This window comes from Hemicordylus capensis, chromosome 4, assembly GCF_027244095.1.
Source record: "Hemicordylus capensis ecotype Gifberg chromosome 4, rHemCap1.1.pri, whole genome shotgun sequence".
NCBI classification, from domain to species: Eukaryota; Metazoa; Chordata; class Lepidosauria; order Squamata; family Cordylidae; genus Hemicordylus; species Hemicordylus capensis.
This window is the reverse complement of record NC_069660.1, coordinates 34,079,717-34,101,657: the sequence shown is the minus strand read 5'-3', so window position 1 is coordinate 34,101,657 and position 21,941 is coordinate 34,079,717. Positions and strand designations below refer to the sequence as shown.

Sequence of the window (21,941 nt, the reverse complement as noted above, 5' to 3'; positions counted from 1 at the left end):
GGTTACCACATTCATGGGAATGGGCTCAATGGCACAGCATATGCCTTGCATGCAAAAGGTCCCAGGTTCAATCCCTGCTGTCTCCAGTTTAAAAGTTCTCAAATAACAGGGCTGGAAAAGACCCGTTTGGGGTCTTGGAGAGCCAGGGCCACTCAGAGCAGACAATACTGGGTGAGATGGACCAGTGCTCTGACTTGCTATAAAGCAACTTCATATGTTGTTTGTTAGTGGGTGTCAAGCGGGCTTCCATAACTGCCATTCATGGTACTGGGAATTATCAGGTAACAACTTTACACTAACAAGAGAGCAGGGGCGGATCTATAATTGGGCGGCTGGGTTCAAAGAACCCAGCCGCCCTGCTCCTGGGAGCCGCCTGGCTTGCCCCTCGCTCCAGCCAGCCTCATTCCCAGCCGGCTTTGTTGTCGACTGGGTATTGTCTTCGTTCGGAGCGACACCAAAGCCGACTGGGAAGTGAGCTCTGGAGGGCCGTGCTGGGCCTTCTGGGTGCTGGCCACCCCCCCTGCATATGATATCACATGCAGGGGGCGTGGCTGGCACATGAAAGGGGCCTCCAGAGAGTGGGGCAAACCGCTCTGCCTTAGCTACACACCTGCAGGAGAGTGCTTGCATTATAATGCAATGACCATGAATCCTGGCAAAATGTGTTGTTGGTCTTTATAGGAGCAGTCTACGGGCTGCTTTAGGCTATGAACTCTGTTGGCAATGGTGAGGCCTGTGGCGTGAGGCCTTGGGCCTGGGCCCTCCACATAATCCCCAATATAGTAGCACCTGGGGTTGTTACAAACAGGGGCAAGAAATGGATGGAGCTGACACTGCTTCGCCTGAGCATGATATTCACCGAAGCACATTTCCCCACCATCGAGCCATAAAACTAAGCAACTGTGTCTTGGATGAAGGAGAGGAATGAGGGTACCATCATCAGCCTAACTACTTCAGCCCAGAGACATCCTCCTACACAGATAAACTTTGGTCTCTTCCAGCAAAAGAAATCTCATATTCTTAAAAGAGATTAGACACATTCATAAAAGATGGGTTTAGCCATGATAGTTGAACAGAACCTCATGCACTGAGGCAGTATACCTGAGTATCAGATACTGAGGATAAACAAGAGAGGAAGGCCATAATTGTTACACTGTGTTTGTGAGCTCCCAGAGGCATCTGGGTGGCCACTTTTGCCAGGAGAGAATGCTGGACTAGATCAGGGATGGCCAACTGGAGGCCCAAGAAGAGTGTTGCTGGACTACAACTCCCATAATCTCTGGCTATTGGCCATTGTGACTGGGAATGATGGGAGTTGTAGTCCAGCAATAGTGATAGTGTCTCAAATTGGCTATCCCTGGCCTTGATGGCCCTTGGTCTAACCCAGCAAGGCTATTCTTTAACCAAACATCCTTCTACTTCCTCCCATCAATCACCAGTAACTAAAGCATCACCATATAACTATGCTTAAGAACACATTTTTGGCACTGAATTCAGTTCCTTGCTGAAGATCACTGGAAGCATCTAGGCCAGGCATTTGCTGCTGACACTTCCCCAAGGCAGTGGAGCTATGGAAGAGGAGCTCTGTGATTCAGCAGCGCCCAGTTCAACCTCTCCACATCTTCCTCCATGGGGACTGTGCCCATCAGGGATTGTGTAACTTTGTAATGTCACTGGAGGGCTTCAGGCTACTTAAAGATGCTCCAAAGAACTTGAAGGTGTATCCTCCTCAAAAATTCAGATGTCATTTTTAAAAAGTCAGATTTGTAGAAAAGCAGAACCAAAAGTAATTAAGAACTCGGTGGCAGTGAAGAAAGAGGCAGGTCAGTGCAATTTCTGCAATAATCACCATATGGCATATGGAATCCGGCTCTGCCAGATCAGGCTTGTATCGAGACTAGTCTATCTGTTCTGCAATGCTCAGGGGCAGATGTTCTCTGTAACTGAATTTGGAGATGGTTTCTGCCATGCAATTCCCAAACAATAAATGGATGCATTTGTGCCCTACGATTTCTCAGCAAATATCCCAGGTCCAGAGTGGTCAAGATGAGGTCCCCACCTCTCCCACATAGTCTTTGCGTCATCAGGTGTCTTTGTTCAGTTGGGTGCTAGATGACCTCTTGCTTCGTGATGGCGGGTTGAGGGATTGAGCTGGGGTGTTTGGCAACTGTTACAATGGCCCCCGGAAGCAGTTTGTATTGTTCGGCTCCTGAGCCAGCTGGTGGGGAAGGCTGAGGAGTTTCAGGAGTGGCTGCGGGGAGGAGAAAGGCTGTGTTACCAATAAGCCATTGCGTAGATTCAGTCAAAGCACAGAGGTCAGAGCAGAGGCATTTCTACACTTGTGCAGTTTGGCTTTCAAAGCGGTTAGCTACACAAATTAAAAACCTTTGTTGGCCAGCATGCACATTGGACAGGACTCAAGCCACACATGGTTATGGCTAGCAAAACCTGCTCCTCACCTCTACTATTACAATAAGCACTCTAGTAAAAGGAGTGAGAAATGTAGTTCAGTGTCTGCCATGGGTAGCTACTGGACAGTGCTCGTAACATCACTACCCACACCAAACAACTGCATTCAACTCATGGCTCTGCAGTGTGTGTTTGCTTTTAAAAATATTTTCCCCCTTCACTTTTTTGGAGGGTGGGTAGGGAGGAGTTGTGCAAGGACATGTACTTATGTACCATGACAGAGAAGTAGTTATGTGGGTGGGAAGTAAGCATTGTCCTATCGATATCTGAGCCCTTCCCTTTGTAGGGTGTGTTTTCGCCCTTCCCAGTAAAGTACACATTTCCTACACAGTTAACAACAACAACAGAGTGAATGAGCAGTGAGACTCTCCCTTACTCCATTCTATTTCTACATATAAATTCTACTACTCCTATCTAGTAGCAATGTTGAATAGATTATTGATTTATTTACAGATAGATCTCAAGGCAGTTTACAAAATTAAAATACAACACAAATGGGAAACAATTAAAATATTTTAAAATAGTTAAAAACAATTCAAAATTTAACTAGATGAATTTGCTTTCAATACTCTAGCAAAAAGATCATCTGTACACGACCTTACACACTCAAACTAGATGTGACATTAAATATGCCATTGTCTTTCCATCTCTCTCTCTTTTTAAATAGCATCCACATGAGGCTCTGTTTAGAACTGAAGCATGCACAACCCTTTCCCATTGAAAATTGCCACTCCCTAAAGATGCTATAGATACCAATTGCACCTATAGCAGCTTTTCCTCCTGGGGCAAATAATAGTCCATGAGGAAGAGGTGATTTTCACTGGGACCATGGCACAATTATAAAAGACATCCTCCCTGTGTGGGTCAATAGTCCCAATCTTGATCAGGTTCCGCCTGGAGCTGTCTCTTAAAAAGACGAAAGGCTGTAAAGACAATGAGGTGTTGTTTAGCGTCATGTCCAGTTTGATCCTCAGTTCATCACGTTTGAGAACAAACCTGGCATTCTTAGAGAGGTGGACCTCTTGTGATGAGATACTCACACAGCTGCCCATTGTGCATCTGAGCAGGCATCGTGTTGGCCACTATGACGTTTGTCCCCAGATTATCCTGGATAAGGTGAGGGTGTAGAGCATGGTGGTGAGCATGAGGCGTATCATTCGACGATCCTAAAATTATTGATATTATTCTAAGTATTGTACAATATTCAGTGCACAAAAAAATTTATAATTCTTAAGCCAGGGTCAGTAATCACCCTGAAGGCAGAAGAGAGCGTGAATTATTCACCCTGAAGGCAGAAGAGAGCGTGAACACTACACTACACTACACACACACACACACACACACACACACACACACTATGGGCCATTATCCAGGCGATTCAGATATTTCATTATCCAGGTAATTCAGATATTTTCTGCAAATTCAAGTTGGGTGTCTGGGGTCACTGGGATGAGCATGGAATCATCTTGATCAACACCTGTGAGGTACATTCTGGTAGGATCAAGGCTGATTACCAAACCAGACATCACTTTTAAATGCCTTGTGGAATCCCATATTCTTTCTTTTAACTAAAGCCACCAGCAGCTGATCTGATCTGTGTTAAAGGCATAGGGCTCCTGTCCTGAATTGAACTGGACAAGCCAAATTCTGCCCACTCTCTCACCCTGGGAAGGAGAAGGGGGAAAGGAGCCTGTTAAGTAGACCAATCAGGCTCTGTCAGTTTCTGATGATGTATACCTCTCTACAGGCTGGTGATGGAAGAATGTACTGTAGATAGCGCTCTCATTATCAGGCAGTAACCTATTTGCTGTATAATGATCACAAACCCTGGCCTCTAACTGAAGATACTGAAGTGACTTAAATCTTGCATCTATCTGAATCCAGAGCCAAGATCCAAGAGACTCTTCAGCGACTAACAGGTAGCTGAATTAGTTGATAATACTGGTGATGCAATACACATAATAGATGTACACCAAATTCTTCTCTCCAGACCTTTTTATTGCATAAATCAAAATATCTTTTTTAAAAACCCTGCAAATAAGGTATGGACATTTTAATGTGTTTCTCAGTGTTCCATGTCTCACTGTTTAAAAATCCACACTCTTAAATCCCAAACCCTCTCCCTAAGTCCAATCAGGCACCTGATCAGCACGTGAACAGATAGCTGCCTTCTACTGCATCTGACCATTGGTCCATTTAGCTCAGTGTTATCTATTGCCAATCAGTATGATTGGCAGCAGTTTTCCGGAGTTTCAGATAGGTATCTCCCCGCCCTACCTGGAGATTCCAGGGATTGAATCTGGGACCTTTTTCTGCATGCAGAGCAGGTGCTCTACCACAGAGTTACAGTCCTTCAACTCCAGCCATTTGTTTCTTCTTTGTCTGAAATGGGGCTGAGTCTATATCCTCCTCCAAACCCAATGGTAGCAAAGCTTTCTGAAGAGCCTAGCATCAGTGCTCACCTCCCAGCAGCATCTCCTGTAGAAGGTTGTCGATCTTGGCCATGCCGAAGAGCTTGACAAACTGGATCTGCTCAATCATCTGCCAGGTGATGCTTTGGAGGGTGGGCAGGAGGAGGAGCAGCTCTCCAAAGCGTCCCCTTGAATCGTATTGCCGGTCATTGATGTAGTCCTCCAGGCTGACCTGGACTTGGTACCGCATCCTTTTGATCTTGGCAGGGTCACTTAGGCCTTTAGCATCTGGAACAAAAGGCAAGAAATTATAGACTATGACATTTCTCAAGGCCATTGAAAGGTGTGTGTGTGTGACACTGATCCAGACTGATTTGGCCATGTGTGTGCCAATGTTGTGCAGGGGCAATTGGGGGAGTGCGCCACTGGTGCATGATGAGCCATCCTGTTATAGTGGTTAGAGTGCGGGACTAGGACCGGGGAGACCCGAGTTCATATCCCCATTCACAGCCATGAGACTAGCTGGGTGATTCTGGGCCAGTCACTTCTCTCTCAGCCTAACCTACTTCACAGGGTTGTTGTGAAAGAGAAACTCAAGTATGTAGTACACTGCTCTGGGCTCCTTGGAGGAAGAGCGGGATATAAATATAATAATAATAATAAATAATAATAATAATGACAGATGGGTGGTGCGATCAAAGAAGTGGTGCAGGAGCAGGTATGGACCTGCTCTCCTCCATGTTAAAGGGGATGTATAATCCCTCTGTGTTATTTATTTATTTGATTTATATACCAACCCTCCAAAAATAAAAACAATAAAAACAATTAAAATCAATTAACAGTTAAAATCAAAATTAAATCAATTAAACCATTAAAATCATTTAAACATTAAAAACATTAATATTAAAATAATTTAAAACTAGCATTAAAAATTTAAACCATAAATCTAATTAAAAGACGAATAAATGCATCTTCAGTGTCTTTTTAAAAGTTGCCAGAGATGGGGAGGCTCTTATTTCAACAGGGAGAGCATTCCAAAGTCCAGGGGCAGCAACGGAGAAGGCTCATTCCTGAGGAGCCGCCAAACGAGTTGGCAGCAACTGCAGGCGAACCTCTCTAGATGATCTCAACAGGCGGTGGGGCTCATGGTGAAGAAGACTCAGTGAGACTCGTCAGATGGGGTTAGGCGGAGAGAGGGGGATTAGCCCGCTCTCCCTGCAGACGAGCAAGCCTACAGCCCTGCGCGGCCGGATCAGCCACCCACATGACTGATGACTCTGTCACGGAGCCGAAGGGGGCTGCGGGGATCAGGGGCCGTGCAGATGTTCCAGGATGCCCCACACGAGTGCGCGGGGCATCCCGGAGAGACCCCCGAGCCCAGGAGGCTGCTTGCAGCCTCCTGGTCAGGGGCCTACTCATGTGTCACTGCGCTCCGCAGAACAGAACGCTGAGGTTAACAGAGCACTTGCTCCGTCACTGCGCTCCGCAGAGTAGAATGCTGTGGTTAACAGAGCACTTGCTCCATTAACCTTGGCTAAGGGGAGGGGTAGTTTTGGCAGTTTTCTGCCAGGAGCTTGTGGATTCCGTGGCAGCACACGATCGCCAAAAAGCGGGCTAGGCTCCTTTAGCCCGCATTTTGGCTATCATGAGAATCACCTCATTTTCTTATATACCCAGGGCCTAAGCTGTTTAGGGCTTTATAGGTAATAACCAGCACCTTGTATTTTGCCTGGAAACGTATCGGCAGCCAGTGTAATTCTTTCAACACAGGAGTGATATGGTCTGCACTAGATGATACAGAGACCAACCTGGCCACCACATCCTGGACCAACTGCAGTTTCCAGACTACGAACAAAAACAGCCCAACATAGAACACATTGCAGTAACCCAGCCTAGAGGTTACTAGCATATGTACCACCGTTTTGAGGTTGTTCACCTCAAGAAATGGATGCAGCTGGTGTACCAGCCAAAGCTTATTAAAAGCACCTCTGGTCACCACCTCAACCTGGGACACCAGGGAAAGGTTAGGATCCAGAAGAACCCCCAGACTGCCTACCTGTTCCTTCCGGGGGAGCATGACCCCATCCAGAACCAGCAGATCAATATTGTCTCCCAAGTTCCGACCCTGCACAATAAGTACCTCCGTCTTATCTGGATTCAGCCTCAGTTTCTTATCCCTCATCCAACCCATTACTGCCTCCAGGCAGGCATTTAGGAAGGTTATGCCTTCTCCTGATGAGGTTGACATGGAGAAGTAGATTTGGGTGTCATCAGCATACTGGTAACACCCAGCACCAAATCTCTTTATGATCTCTCCCAGTGGTTTCATGTAGATGTTAAACAACATAGGAGACAATATGGAGCCCTGAGGGACACCATAGGAAAGTTCATAGTTGGAAGAACAACAGTCTCCATGGGACACCATCTGGAATCTGCCCGTGAGGTAGGAGCAGAACCACTGCAAAGCAGTGCCTCTCACCCCCAATCCCCTCAGACGTTCTAGAAGGATACTATGGTCAATAGTATCAAAAGGCTCCAAGATATCCAAAAGGACAAACAGAGTCACACTCCCTCTGTCAATTCCCAACTGGAGATCATCTATTAGGCCGACCAAGGCAGTCTCCACCCCATAGCCTGCTCGTAAGCCAGTTTGAAATGGGTCTACATAATCAGTTTCCTCCAAGACTACCTGCAGCTGAGAGGCCACCACCTTCTCAATCACCTTCCCCAGCCATGGAAGATTGGAAACAGGCCTGTAGTTGCTTAACTCTGAGGGATCCAGGGCAGGCTTCTTCAGAAGCTGTCTAATGATTGCTTACTTCAGACAAGGGGGCATCCTGCCCTCCCTCAGAGTAGCATTTATAATCTCTACCAGGCCCTTTACAACAGCCTCCCTGCTGAATAGTATAAGCCACGTCATGCAAGGATCAAGAGAACAGGTGGTAGGCCGCACCATTCCAAGCAACTTGTCCACATCCTCAGGAGTCACAAACTGAAACTGATCCAGGGTCATCACATAAGAGGAGCTGCTTGACACCTCGACATCAGACTCTGTAACAACTGTGGAGTGTTTAAGGGATGTGCTGTGATTCGGCATCCGAATTGTGTTTTGTGCATATCCCTACTCACTGTAGCAACCCAAGCCTATGGGATGCTATATGGAAGACAGTGTCCCTGTGCCCTTAATAGTTGGGTAGAGGAGAGAATGTTGGCATGTGCAGCCTTGTCACATGATATGCTGCAGGAGTGAAAGGAACAGCACCCATTTATTTATTTGCCACCAATCCTAAATCTCGCCACCACTGCAACTTCCAACAGTTACCACAAATACAAACAATTACAAGCAATTAAAAACTTCAACTAAAAGCCTGACCAAAAAGATGTGTTTTCAAGGCCTTCTTAAAGGTCACCAAAAATGTTTAATCCTTGTATCTCAACAGGGAATGTGTTCCAAAGCTCAGGATTGGTTGCAGGGAAGCCTTGATCTGACGAGCCAGTAGCAACTGCACATGGACCTCATCCCCAGATTACTTTAGTGGGCGGGTGGTGGAAAACACGAAGTAGGCCTTCTCTTAGGTACTCCACTATTAAAGGCAAAGGTGCCCTGGTTTGCTTTGCAGCTGGCTACCTTAATCATATCTATATATTTAATTCTCTTACGGCCGACTGAGGAGAGAACTGCGTGGGGATGCGTGGGGATGCTTGGCAAGATCCACCCCCGCTGCAGCCATGACCAATGAAAAGGCGGGGGTGGAGCTGCTGCTCAGTGCCGGGACAGACAATGGACTTAGGAGGCGACGCGTCGGCAGCATGCCCACCCAAAAATGGTTGCCTGGCTGGCAGAGAGGGAGGGAGGGAGCCAGGCGGTGGGCAAAGCCCCGCCGCTTGGAGGAGGTCGCTGGCAGGCTTAGGAGGAGGCACGGTGGCGGCGGGGGGAGAAGTGGCCTGGCAGGGAGGGGGGAGAAGCAGCCTGGTTGGGTGGGGGGGAGAAGCCCCACCGGCCTCAGGAGGGAGGAGGCGGGAGGAGGCAGCGGCGGGCCCGGGTTGAGGAGGCGGCTGTTGCCGGGCAGCCGGTGGCCTGAGAAGAGGGCATGGGTTGAGGAGGCGGCTGTTGCCAGGTCGGCCGGTGGGCTGAGGAGAAGTGGCTGCTGCCGAGCCGGCCAGCGGGCCGAGGGGAGAGCGGGTGCCGGCGGGCTGAGGAGGAGGACTGAGTTGTGGGGGGAGGGGGAGAGCGGCCGCCAGTGGGCCAAAGGAAAGAGGCTGCCGGCGGGCCAAGGATGGGGGGGAGAGTGAGTGAAGCAAGTCATGTGGAGGAGGGAGGGAGCGAGAGGGTTTTGGGGAGCAGAGTTGTGGGGGAAGACAGACAGAGAAAGCAAGTTGGCAGGGGAGAGAGTGAGTTGTGGAAGTGGGGGGGGGGGGTCACAGGCTCAGTGTACTGTGTACTCAGTGTACAGTGTACTCAGTGCACTGATGCCACAGGCTCAGTGTACTACCACACAGATGCTCTGTGTAGGTTCAGCTAGTTTATTTTTGTTTTTCACTCATTTTTCCACTCATTCATAGAGCAGGTGTAATGTAGCAATTAAGATACTTAGCTGTGCACCTGGAAGTTCCTGGGTCAAATTTCCCCTCCGCCATGAACTTACTAGCAGCTTCAGGAGACAGTGTCCCACGGGGGACAATAACATCAACCTACCATGTAATGGCGCAGCGGGGAAGTAACTTGCCTAGGGGACAAGAGGTTGATTGTTCGAATCCCTGCTGGTATGTTTCCCAGACTATGGGATACACCTATATTGGGCAGCAGCGATATAGGAAGATGCTGAAAGGCATCATCTCCTACTGCATGGGAGGCGGCAATGGTAAACCCTTCCTGTATTCTACCAAAGAAAACCACACGGCTCTGTGGTTGCCAGGAGTCGACATCGACTCGACGGCACAACAACCACAACCACAAGATTGTTGTCAGGATTACTGAAATAATGCATGTGAAACATCGTGAAGCATCCTGAATAATCCAGACTGCTATATAAATGTGGGCTGACAATGCGCTTGAGCAAATGTGTGGCACTAGCACACTGCTTGTGATAAGTCTGGCACATGCATTCCAGACTAGTGTTGTGCTGTTGTCTGCTTCCGTTGCATGGATAGTTTCTGCAAGAGCGCAACATTCAGATTTTGTGTAGCTACACAGTTTTATTGCAGGAACACAATGTTGTTCATTCGTAGCCACTGTTTATATATCTTTAGATTTCTATTCCACTCTTCCTCCAAGCAGCCTGGAGCAGTGTACATGGTTCTGTTTTTCCTCACAATAACCCTGTAAGGTAGGTTAGGCTGAGATAGAAATGGCTGGTCCAGAGTCACCCAGTGAGTTTCATGGCTGAATGGAGATTTGAACTGGGGTCTCCCTGGTCCTAGATCGACACTAACCACTACACCATGTTGGCTCCCTATTATCTATATTATATTATCATTGTTCTTGGCTTATTACCATATTATCACAAATATAACCTGCATGCAAGTATAACCCACAGGTGATTGTTGCTTGTGTAAACAAACAAACTCCTTTGTATTGCCTGCACCTGTGTATTAACCACACACGAAAGTCTCTGCAGTATTTTAATTTCTTCAGCAAGAGATTAAAGGACCTACCATAGTTTGATATACATTTTATTTTGATATACAGTGTGGTGTACAATAAAGCGATCTTTTTGTGTATAGCCTAACAAAGTTCTCTTTGTTATAATTCTTAAGTAAATAATAATAATTTAAGTAAATAAAAGGGGATTTAAATCCAGCTGCTCCTATTTGAAAATTATGTGGTATACTCTGCACCCACTTAATTTCCTGCACCCTCCCCTCCTGGGAGGCAAAACCCTGTACATTTCATGGGGTACTGTATATTTGCAAAAATACAATACTAATGCTGGACTCAACTCCATTTTCACCACTAATTCACATGGCAACAGGCCTTTTGAGAGTCTTTGTTCTTTACTTGCTCATTGCTTCACCAACCGAGCTGGTTTTACTCTGGGACACCCTTTCCAGTTACTGAAGAACTACCTGGATCAAAGAAGATGATGGCTTTCAAACAAGCGTATTCGTTATCGTCAATCTGCAGCTCCTGGAAAGTCAATACCAGCTCGTCCAGGATTCGCACAGCCACCCGGCTGACCTCCATCAACTCTGGGCAGTTTCGTGGAATTATGTGGTCATTTCCTGCAGGAAAGTGTTTTTATTTAAAACTTAAATAGGCAGTGTTTCTGTTCTCGACCTGCTCTGAAGGTTGTAATCCACTACCTCTCATTATAATTTCTGACCTTTCCACTTCCAGATAAAAAACAGTGGCAAAAGAAACTTATTGAGCTATGACTGAAGAATTCTCTTTTTCTTACTTTATAATGTTATTTTAGAGGGCATACAGAAATGACAAACATAATTTGGTTTTGCCCCCTCCCCAGAAAATCAATCAACTGTGAGAAATTTAAATGTCTTATGGCTTCAGTTTTGGGCTTGTTCAAGGAAAAAGCACTTACTTTGGAGCTGTCTTACTGAAATCTTCCAGGAATACTTATTTACTAACTTTATTTATTTTATGAATTTATACCACACCTTTAAAAGTATCATTTCTCTAAATGATTTCAGAGATTACAATCTCATGTAATCTAAAATGGATTACAGACTACAAGACACAATACAATCAATAATAAAAATCAACTTCCAAAAATCACACTACAGTATTAAAACAGATCAGCATGTTAAAAAATACAATTTGGGAGCCAGTACAAGTAAAATACAGTTTAACGATTTTATTTTTTCTAACTTATTTTCTCTTGTCAATCAGAATGTTTCCCATCAGCTCTTCTGGTCTTTAAACAGCCCACCCTTTCTCTCTCTTCCAAAATCAACTACAAATCATTTTCAAAAGCTGGACTGTAAAAACATTTTATTTTCAGCAAACAGAATGAAGGCTTCCAGGCCTGCCATAGTAAAAAATCCCACTGCTGATGTTCTGTCTGTGGCCTTGCAAAAAAATGAAAGAGAAAAAAAGAGCCCGGGTAGATGGCAGGCCTAACTAATCTAACATCAAGCCGAATGAGGTGCTTTAATGTTTCCTTGTGTAATATTTATATATATGCACAGCTGAGTCTGGGCTAGGCTATAACCTTTCTTTTCTGATACACTTGATTTTATTTGCAAAGAGCAATCCCCCCCCCTTTTTTCCTTTCATGAGGGAGCATTCAAATATGGCATCCACCATCTCAGGATTTTACCACATTATCCTGCTATATGTCTAGACCAGGCCATTGTTTTCTCTCTCTTTTAGAGGCTGAAGGCACTTTGAAGAAGGAATCAGTGCTCATGGTGTATATTCTTCTTTCACCTCTGGTAAACAGGTCTTTCAGTTTATTTATTGTTTCAAAAACCCACAAATGCTGTTTGACCAAAGATGGCAGCGGGACAAAGAAATGGGAAGCAATGCCTCTCCCAGCCCACATGCACCCCCTTGAAAACTAGTGTTATGTTTCCAGCCTCACTTTTGAATTGCTTGCTCACAGAGCAGTAGGAATAATTCAGATCCACAAAGAGACTCATAAAGCAGGCAAGGAAAATCAATGCCCCTTTGCTTCCAAATCCTCACATAGAAAACTTCAGACAATGGCACTTTTAATAGGAGGAGGCAGAAGCATCCTGGGATAGGGGCAAAGAAGTGTCTTACCTAGTAGCAGGATGTCTTTGAATACCATCGACCGTTTGGCTGCTCCCAGTAAGAGGTGTTCCCCTGCGTGAGCCCGTAACAAAGCCACCTGGAGGAGCAAAGGTCCAATATTACTTGGCTGATAATGGAAAGGTAGCAGGCAGGGCAAACACCCAGAAGAAGAGTGCAGAGAAAACTTCACCCTACTGCCTCCTATGAAGACCATGTCATTGGAGATATCATGAGAACAGTACGAGAGAGGAAGCTGGTATCCTCACCCACACCTTTGGGAAGCAATCCTGTTTTTCAGGAACACGTAAGAGAGAGGAATAGCAAAGCCAGAGCAATTTTACTTGAGGGAACAGTCCACAGCTCAGTGGCAGACAGAAAGTTCCAGTCCCTGGGAAAGACCCCTCCCTTGAACTCTGGAGAGCTGGTGCCAGTCAAATGAGTTAGATGGATCAATAGTCTGACTCAGTATAAGGCAACTTTGTATGCTTATTTGTTTAGGACACAATCCATCCCCATAAGTGGGCCACAGGAGGGGATCAGCATAGATCTCAATGGAGTCCTCTTCCATCTTCTCCCTCTCTGTCTGTGTCTTGGCATCAGCCATTATGCATCAGCCACTACATGCAACAGGAAGATGGTAAACACCTCCCATTAACTGGAATACAGGGGGTACTCCCTGCCTGTACATGGTGATATATCACATTTTAAAGAGGAAAGCTTGTCAATTGCTTGATGGCATTGCTTGAGTTTTCACCAATACCTGTGAAGGATAGTAAAATAAAGACATGACCATTTTCCTCATTCAGTGCTATAATGTTTTGAGATTCTGGGGCAGGAGTCACTTGCAAGACATCCTTCTGCCTGGGTAGCAGAAGAATGGCTGGATGGGTATATAGGAGGTACTCCCTGTGATGCACTGTTCCTTTAATAGCAATAGCAATAGCAACAGCAATAGCAATAGCACTTACATTTATATACCGCTCTATAGCCAAAGCTCTCTAAGCGGTTTACAGTGATTTAGCATATTGCCCCCAACATTCTGGGTACTTTAAAAGAATTGTAGGATGAGTGTGAAGATCAAAATCAAAAGTGAAAGCTAGTTGCTCAGACTTAGAAAGCTCTCTTTCTTTCTCTCTCTCTCTCTGTTCTTATGTATGTTGTCCAGATATAACAAAAGCTGTTTCTTAAGAGGGAGACTTGTGATACTGGTGTTTGTCACCCTCATGTAAGAACAACAGACATTACACTCTCCAGTCTCCTCTTGCAAGGGTGTGCATATTGTGTGTGTGTGGATCCAGAAGCAGTTGGGCAGGTGGAAAGAGAGAATAGGGCTTCATAGGCTCAGCTACTTATGCGTGGGGATAGACCTTAAATCAGAGGTTCCCAATTCCAACCTTGGGTCCTCGGATATTGTTGGACTACAACCCCCATAATCCCCAGCCACAATGGTCTTTGCCATTGTGGCTGGGAATAATGGGAGTTGTAGTTCAAGAACATCTGGGGAGTGGGACCCAAGGTTGGGAACTCCTGATTTAAGTAAATAAGTAAGGACAATTATACAGGTCCTCCTCTTCAGCTGTTGTGGGTCAGCAACATTAAGTCTGTTAGAAGAAGAAGACATGGGAAATTCACACAGAATTCAGCACCTGAGGTTTGTGCATGTTCCTGCAGCACTGGGAGCACACACTCCCCTCAACTCCGTGCACATGCCTATTTCCATTTTAGGTTACAGTAGGCCAAGGTTATGACATCTGAACCCACAATCACAGCTTCACAGCTATTTGCTCCAGGGAAGCTGAGATCTGAAACTGAGATCTGAAGTGAGTTTCAGATCTCAGGTTTCCTAGAATAAGTAGCTAGGATATGCTGAGACTGGCGGGTTCAGACATCAGTACCAGCATCAGCATACCATAAGCTACAGTGGAAGTAGGCATGTATGCAGAGATTGGGGGCAATGTGTGTACTCCCAGCACTGTGGGGGCTCATGCAAACCTTGGGTGTCATGTTATGCGTGAACCTGCCTCCTTAAGGTCACACAAAAGGCCTACTTTTACCATCCCTGTCCTAATGGAATTAATTTCTCTAGTGACTGTGGACATCCTGATGTGAGTTTCTGAGTTTGTGGTGTTCTTTAAGTGTCTCTCCTTGGCCTGTTGTTAATGATTGCATTGTGTCACTTCTACCCTTCAGTGACTCTCAAGAATGTTCCAAATCCTGTGCCATTTCTGTTAAAAAAAATTATGTTGAAACAAAGGTTAACACTAAGACGCAGCGTGACATGGATGCTTCTTAACGTCCGCTCGGGACTTTAGCTGTGTGGCAAACAACCACTAAACATTAACTGGAGGATTTGGGAAAGGGTGCCTTTATGGGGATGGGCCAATATGTATGTGCTGAACAAACACAGAAGGAGAAATATCTTGTGATGAAAGAGGAAGAGATTGCAGTTTGCCAGAGCTTTAGATCTCTGCATGAAGACAAAGTAAAGGGAGCTACATCTGACAGAAGAGAGTTCTGATTTAAAAGGGTCGTGATGCTAAAGGCACAGATTTTTCAAAGAGCCATATTTATTAATTAGATTAAAGACTGCTAACGTTCTTAAGCCTCTAATATCCATAGGGAGTGCATCCCACAGCTCAGGAATAGCTACAGAGAAGGCCTGATCCCAAGTCACCACCAGGCAAGTTGGGGGCAGCTGGAGACGGACCTCCCTGGATGCGCTTAATGTATGGTGGAGATCAAACCACTCTGTAAATATATTGGTCAGGATCCAAAGCGGTGCCGCACTAGTGAAAGACTGTTGTGCTAGATAGATCTGCAAAGTCAGGAGCAATCATTCCAGATTAGTGGCACACTAGCATAAGAGGGTGCATAACCCATGGCACGCCTCTTGAAGCATAACCCCTTTGTTAGTCCATATATGTTGCAGAGAATGATGCAAACCAGATCAAGCAGATCAAGCCGCTGCATGCTAGCTTGGAGTTAAGGCTGCACAGAGGTAGACATCCACTACCTGTTAGAAAATAAGAAGCTGCCTTCTGCCGAGCCAGACCATTGGTCCATCTAGCTCAGTACTGGCGTCTCCAAGATGGCAGGCAGGAGTCTCTCTCAGCCCGATCTTGGAGATGCCAGGGAGGGAACTTGGAACCTTCAGCATGCAAGCATGCAGGTGCTCGTCCCAGAGCGTCCCCATCCCCTAAGGATGAGGGCATGTAGTCTCCCATTCCAATACAAACCAGGATGGACCCTGCTGAGCAAAGGGGACAATTCATGCTTTCTACCACAAGACCAGCTCTCCCCTATTGTGCAAATGCAAGCAGAATGGAAGTGGGAGGGTTTGAACAGCGCTGAGTTGCCTCTGTTCAGCTCAGCAACCGCCTTGTGTGAATGTTTGTTGCACTAGTGCAGCATTACTCTGTGCCAGGGAAGGAACCTGCTGGGGCAGCTGTACATCTTGAAAGGTAGCCCCAATGGTGTAGCGCAACGGGGCAGTTGAGGGACCTAAAGTTGCTTCCAGACAGTTGCACAGTGCTACTTCCATGCAAAACAATGAAAATAGCGCTGCTCGACTGCCTGCAAGTGGTTTTAAGTGTATAAATGGTTCTTTTATCAAGAGCAGGCACTTTATTAGACATAATACAAACTTTTCTATTTCTCAGGCCTACTCTTTGAGATCTAGTCTAAATAATTCAGGATTCTGCCACAAAATTACCTGGAAATATACTCTCAGGCTGTGGAAAATCACTGTTTTTCCTGTTGATGGATTTATTTTTATTTTTTCCAACTGAGGTCTCCTTGTGCCTGTAGCTGTGATCCTTGTGTATGAGTAGTACAATGTACTCCACAGTTCATGGACATTTCCATTGTTCAGCTTGCCAAAGAGTCTGAGTCTAGCTTCCCCAATTTATTTCTGTGTTGGTTCATTATTACTTATATTTAGGGCTGAGCTGAACATTTAGAGCAGTTTCAATTTTTTGGGAGAGTTGGAGGAGAAAGGGTGTGGAAAACTGACCTGGACTACAAACCTTAAACATTTAACCATATTTCTGAGTTTCATTAATTTGAGGGACACTTCTGCATTCTTAACTTTCTCAAAATTATGCCTCCTTGTTACTAAAATTTTGCCAAACAGTCAAGTATCTGCGTGTGCCAATGATAATAATGCACATTTGCAGTATTACAGTTGGCTTGCAGAATTCTTAGTAATGGAATAAAGAACATTATCTATCTATCTATCTATCTATCTATCACATTTGTATACTGCCCAAAATGCAAGTGTCTGGGCGGTTTACAACAAAACAATAAAAACAACAAATAAAAAGGTTAAAACATTACAACAATTTAAAATTTAAAACATCAAAACTATTAAAAACACAATTAAAACAATATCTAATTAAAAGCCTGGGTGAACAAATGCATCTTTACTGCCTTTTTAAAAACATGTATTTCCCACCTGAAAATTACAGCTTCATGGTAGCTAAAAAATAAGAGTCTAAAAAACCTGGGAAAGGAGCTCACCTGATCGTCCAAAGGAAGCTCACAGAAAGCTGGGATGTACTTGGCCCACTCCACTAGAACTAACAACTGCTGTTTCATGGACTCACACACATCGGCAATATTTGCAATCTTTTTCCCTCTGATATCTCCACTGATCACAGAAATTGGTGATGATATCTGCAAGAGTGAGAGAGAAGTTTCACATGGCATTGCTTAGGGAGGGACAGAACTAAGGCACCAATGCAAACTGAGAAGAGCCATAACATCTGAAACATAGCTTGTGATAAACTGAAATACCTTTTCTAAATCGGGGTACACATTCATTTCATAAAATATGCAAAAATGAAACTAATGGGGGGCATGGCTGCTTTATCTTCCATTCATTACACCAGGGGTTCCCAAACTTGAATCCTCCAATGTTGTTGGACTACAGCTCCCATCATCCCCTTTGGCCATTGTAGTTGAAGATGATAGGAGTTGTAATCCAACAACCTCTGGGGTCCCAAGGTAAGGAACCCCTGCAATACGTAATGAATAACAAAAGCCTTCAGTCAGTTTCAACTCACCTTCATTTTTGTTAGGTCCATCCATTGCTGTGATCCCCATTTGTTCTTTTCTTTCTCTAAGCTCATTCTGGCAGCCCCATTTTTTAAAAACCAGAATGCCTGGGCACTGTATTGTTCCAGGGTATTGTGGGAAAATAAATTAGGGCTGCCAGTCAGGGACTACCATATTTTTGTATTAGATGCCATTTCCCCCAGAATGTCCTGGAACAACATAACCTCGGCAATCTGGGGTTTTTGTTTTCTTTTTAAAGGCAGTGTCAGGAAGTGGCTACCAAAATGAACTCCACTGCCAAAGTTCAAACAACATCTAGTAGAAAAATGAATATGGATAATGAAAGTGTAATTTATTCTGAAATGAATGTGAGTACATGTGAACAAATAACTAAACTAATATGTTTTTAAAGAGGAAAAAACAAAAGGTCTTGCACATCTTATTCCTAGCGCTTAATGTGAAATCCAAAAGATCCTGTCCTCTACTCAAGCAAAACTCTCTTTACAGCAAAGCTGAAATCTACAAATTAGGGATGCACACGTACCGAGGTTCGTGCACTGGTTCGGCGCCAAATCGGTTTGGACCATGGGGAGGGGAGCAGCGTGCGGGATCTTTTAAGAAGAGGAGTGCAGGTCCTTACCTGCTCTCTGCTGCCGCATGCAGCTTCCTGCTACAACAGTGCTTCCCCCAGGAACCCATATGCAGTGCCAGCACACACAGGGCATCTGCACATGGGCAGGCACCATTTGCATGGTAAGCACAATATTCATACACATCCCTCCTACAAATGTTTGTAGCCTTGTCTCTCCTTGTTTAAACTCTTATACCCTTTGGCCTACAAACAAAAGAGGAAAGTGGAGTATATATTTTATAAATACAAACCAGTTTTAATCCAAATATTAAAGAAGAACCTCTTTGTGATTTTCTTCAATTATATTACCAGTTTTGTCTCTAATGCCTCTGGCTAGATGTTTTGAGGGTGAATGGTACTTACAAAGCATTGGGTTTTTTTAAAAATTTAAAGCCTTCTCACTGCAGTAGCTATTGCAAACAGTGCCTGAAAGTGCTGAGAAGAATGATCCCACAGCCAGCTGTAGCTTGTTGCCATATTTCTGTAGTCTAGAATGAGGCAGGAAATGATTCTGGGTCATTTCCTGCCTCAATCTAGATTTTTTTTTTTTTTTAAACTGAGTGGCAGTACCCAAATGCCAGGATAGTTTTCAGCAATTCCAGGCACTCTCTGAATTCAGCGATTTCAGGCACTGTGGAAGTTGGCTCCAAAACTGCTGAGTACTTCCTCCTTTCCTTTATCCCAACAAGCTTCATTTGCTGGAAGAGAACACCTATAAATACCAATTCTGGGTGAATGACCCTGGATCACAAAGAAAACAGCTCTTCAGTAGTATCTGTGCTAATTATCCAGGCTTACAATGGGCTTTCCTAATAGCGCTGTAAATGCAATATTGTTACATTGGTTCCACACAATCCAGGTGCCAAAGTGATACCCTTGAGGTTGCACTTTAGTTGCATTTCCTCAGCACTCAAAAGTGCAGTTTTTTCTACCTGCAGCATGTCCATTCTTCTTATGATTGTTATGTGAAATGTGGTTGCATAAGTATGTTGGGCAGCTATTGGATGTCATCATGAGTAGCAGATCTAGTCAAAATAGAAATTACTCTTCTAGAGACTAAGGGTTATTTAGGGAATGGGTCGTGAAAATGGCATTCAATTTCTATTGAAAAGAAAAAGAAAAGAAAAGAAAATGAGAGTGATATGGACATCCTGTATTCAAGCATTCTGGCCAAACAATTTATACAGATTATTTCACAAAATGCCAAAATATTTTATTCTAAGCCACGCAGAGACGTGAGTTTTGGGTGTTATATAAATATGCTAAATATGCTAAATAAATAAATAAATAAATAAGAACAAAGAAAGTACCTGTTGTGAAAGTACTTCTGCTTGCAGTAAAACGTTGATGGAAGGCAGGCTGCTGTCTTCATAGCTGGATCTCCGGGTGCTGATTCGATCACGTTCGTTCTGTACAGCTGCAAAAAAAGAACAATCCAAAATAAAAACAGAAAAACACCTTTAGATTACTATCCAAACCCACATAACAAGACAAATAGCCTTCATAGGTTCACACTCTTTTTGCCATTGGCCAACATCTGGACTAAATCTGTGCTTGGGCAAGGACATTGTGCTAGCACAAGGCTGTTGTGCGAAGTCTGGAGCTTGCATTCCAGACTAGTTTTGCACTATGACAAACATGTCTGTGCTTGCACAAGCAGCTGTGCAACGGGTGCTTCATATATTTTACACTGGACTTTTGTGCAAGAGGACAATAATGCAATTTAGAAAATCTCCACCATTTAGTGAAGCTACACAATCTCCTTGCACTAACACCACCTTGTTGAAGGACTGCAGTGTAAACCATTGCTTTTACACAGTACATTCTAAATTTTATGGACCATTAAATGGCCGAGTAAATATTACGATTGTTGCTATTATTATTTTATCACCTGCCACCGAGGGGCCTGTACGTGTAAATAAAATATGCACCAAACATCAAATGAAAGTCATATTTATACCCCTACTATTATAGATGTTTATGGAAGTAAGTTCAGTTGAAATATCCCCTTTTTGAGGTCATTATGGTAAGCCCCCTGAAGATTTTCACCAGCACCTTTAAAACTATCTCAAATAAGAATGAATAAGACGGGAGTATAAATCTCCCACATGTTAAATCTGGACTGGAGATCCAGTGAGAACTAGCATATATGAATCACAAATTTCTACCAATAAAACTCAGCCATGGTGGCCTAAAGCCCTACTAACTTCTATTTCAATAGGACTTTCACCCCAATCTTATCCATATTTATTCAGACAGAAAGTCAACTAATTTCAGTGGGTCAGTATGCACAGGATTGCAAGTATATTCCCAAGCCAGTATGTACAGAACTGTGTTCCAAGTCATGACTAATTTTTGTCGGCTTGTTCCCAATGCCAGTTCATACATATGGCTGAGCGATCAAGAGATGTACATGCCGTGCTAAAAACCAACATTAAGCTCAAGTTTCAATGAAGGCACTTTTAAAACTCTCTCCCACTGTGGTGTAGATGTATGAAATAAATGTAATTTTAAATGTGCTTGTATCATGTTTTTAAATTAGTTCATCGCCATGCAGGAAGGTGAACTTACAATTGTGTATCATTTTTCCAGTGTTTTGTGTGCTACCTTGTAAATAGATGTGTTCCTTCTAGTTCTTTCAGTTTTCCACTGAATTGTACACACTTGGCACTGTCTTTTTCAGATTTGAACTTCGCCATCCTGTATGGAACTGTTTGTGTGGAAGGAAAGCCCTGTCAGTTTCACTGATGCAAATTCCCTTCACTGTGGCCGCATCCGCACATAACATGAAACTGGAGTTGAAGGGGCCTCCGGTTACAATTTGTGTACATTCGAATGTGGCCAACTGCAGTTCTGACTGAAAATGGACCTGCAGTTGCCCTCCCCAGACTCCAGTTTATACCTTCGGTCACTGGCGCTCTTAACCCTGGACTTCAGGGCTGAAGTTCAGGGCCTCCACACTCCCTGGGGGCCTCCAAATCCCCTTTAGACAGTCCCGGTGGTGTGGGTGCTGCTGGCCTGCACTGTGCCAGGCAGCTGAGTGTGATTATTACCTGTACCAGGTGCTTTAGAGACAGAGGGGGGGGGGAGTGGGGAAGTAAAAATGTAGGATGGGGATATGTTAAGTTGCATGTTGAAATATTTCTGCTAATGCATATTTGCATAAATATATCCCACATATTAAATACTGTGTTTGTCAAGGTGTGTGTGTGTAGAGGGATGATGCTGAACTTGCAGTGGGAGGGGGGCCTCCAAAGGCCTTTAGGTTTAGGCTCCAAAATTACCTAAGTGCACCTCTGCCTTCGGTTTGTACCTTCAAGGAAGGAAGCTCCTCCCTTGCTCTGGCTGGTATTGGCTTCTGGGTTTGTCCTTCAGTCAAGAAGGAAGCCCAGGCAGCCAGTTCCCCCTCCTCTCTACAGTCTTTCTGACTGCAGAGAGGGAGCTCTCTGTTATGTCTGAATTTGGATGGAAGAGCTGGGGGGGGGTGTAGAACCATGGGTCTATTGGACCCGTGGTTCTGTGTTGCGTATAAATGTGGCCAGTCTCTCTTCAATGGTAAAACTGATAAGATTGAGTGATAGCCAGTTTCATGGGTGACAATCTTGTTCTGCCCTCTGGGAAACTGATGTTGGCAGAAGGCCTTGCCAGTTTCACCAATGCT

General features: G+C 44.6%; 1 protein-coding gene across 10 annotated transcripts in view; it reads right to left on the bottom strand.

Annotated features, from left to right (window-relative positions):
• Positions 1 to 368: 368 nt before the first annotated feature.
• HNF4A (hepatocyte nuclear factor 4 alpha) overlaps positions 369 to 21,941 on the bottom strand; it is a 43,180-nt gene continuing 21,607 nt past the window's right edge. For all 10 annotated transcript variants that reach the window (XM_053250393.1, XM_053250396.1, XM_053250402.1 and 7 more), the window contains exons 4-10: positions 19,591 to 19,697; positions 17,113 to 17,268; positions 12,604 to 12,691; positions 10,947 to 11,102; positions 4,932 to 5,168; positions 3,510 to 3,635; positions 369 to 2,251 (exon numbers count right to left, since the gene is read on the bottom strand). In XM_053250393.1, coding sequence (XP_053106368.1) covers positions 2,109 to 2,251; positions 3,510 to 3,635; positions 4,932 to 5,168; positions 10,947 to 11,102; positions 12,604 to 12,691; positions 17,113 to 17,268; positions 19,591 to 19,697 — 1,013 coding nt within the window. In that variant the 3' untranslated portion in view covers positions 369 to 2,108. The remainder of the gene's footprint in view (positions 2,252 to 3,509; positions 3,636 to 4,931; positions 5,169 to 10,946; positions 11,103 to 12,603; positions 12,692 to 17,112; positions 17,269 to 19,590; positions 19,698 to 21,941) is intronic.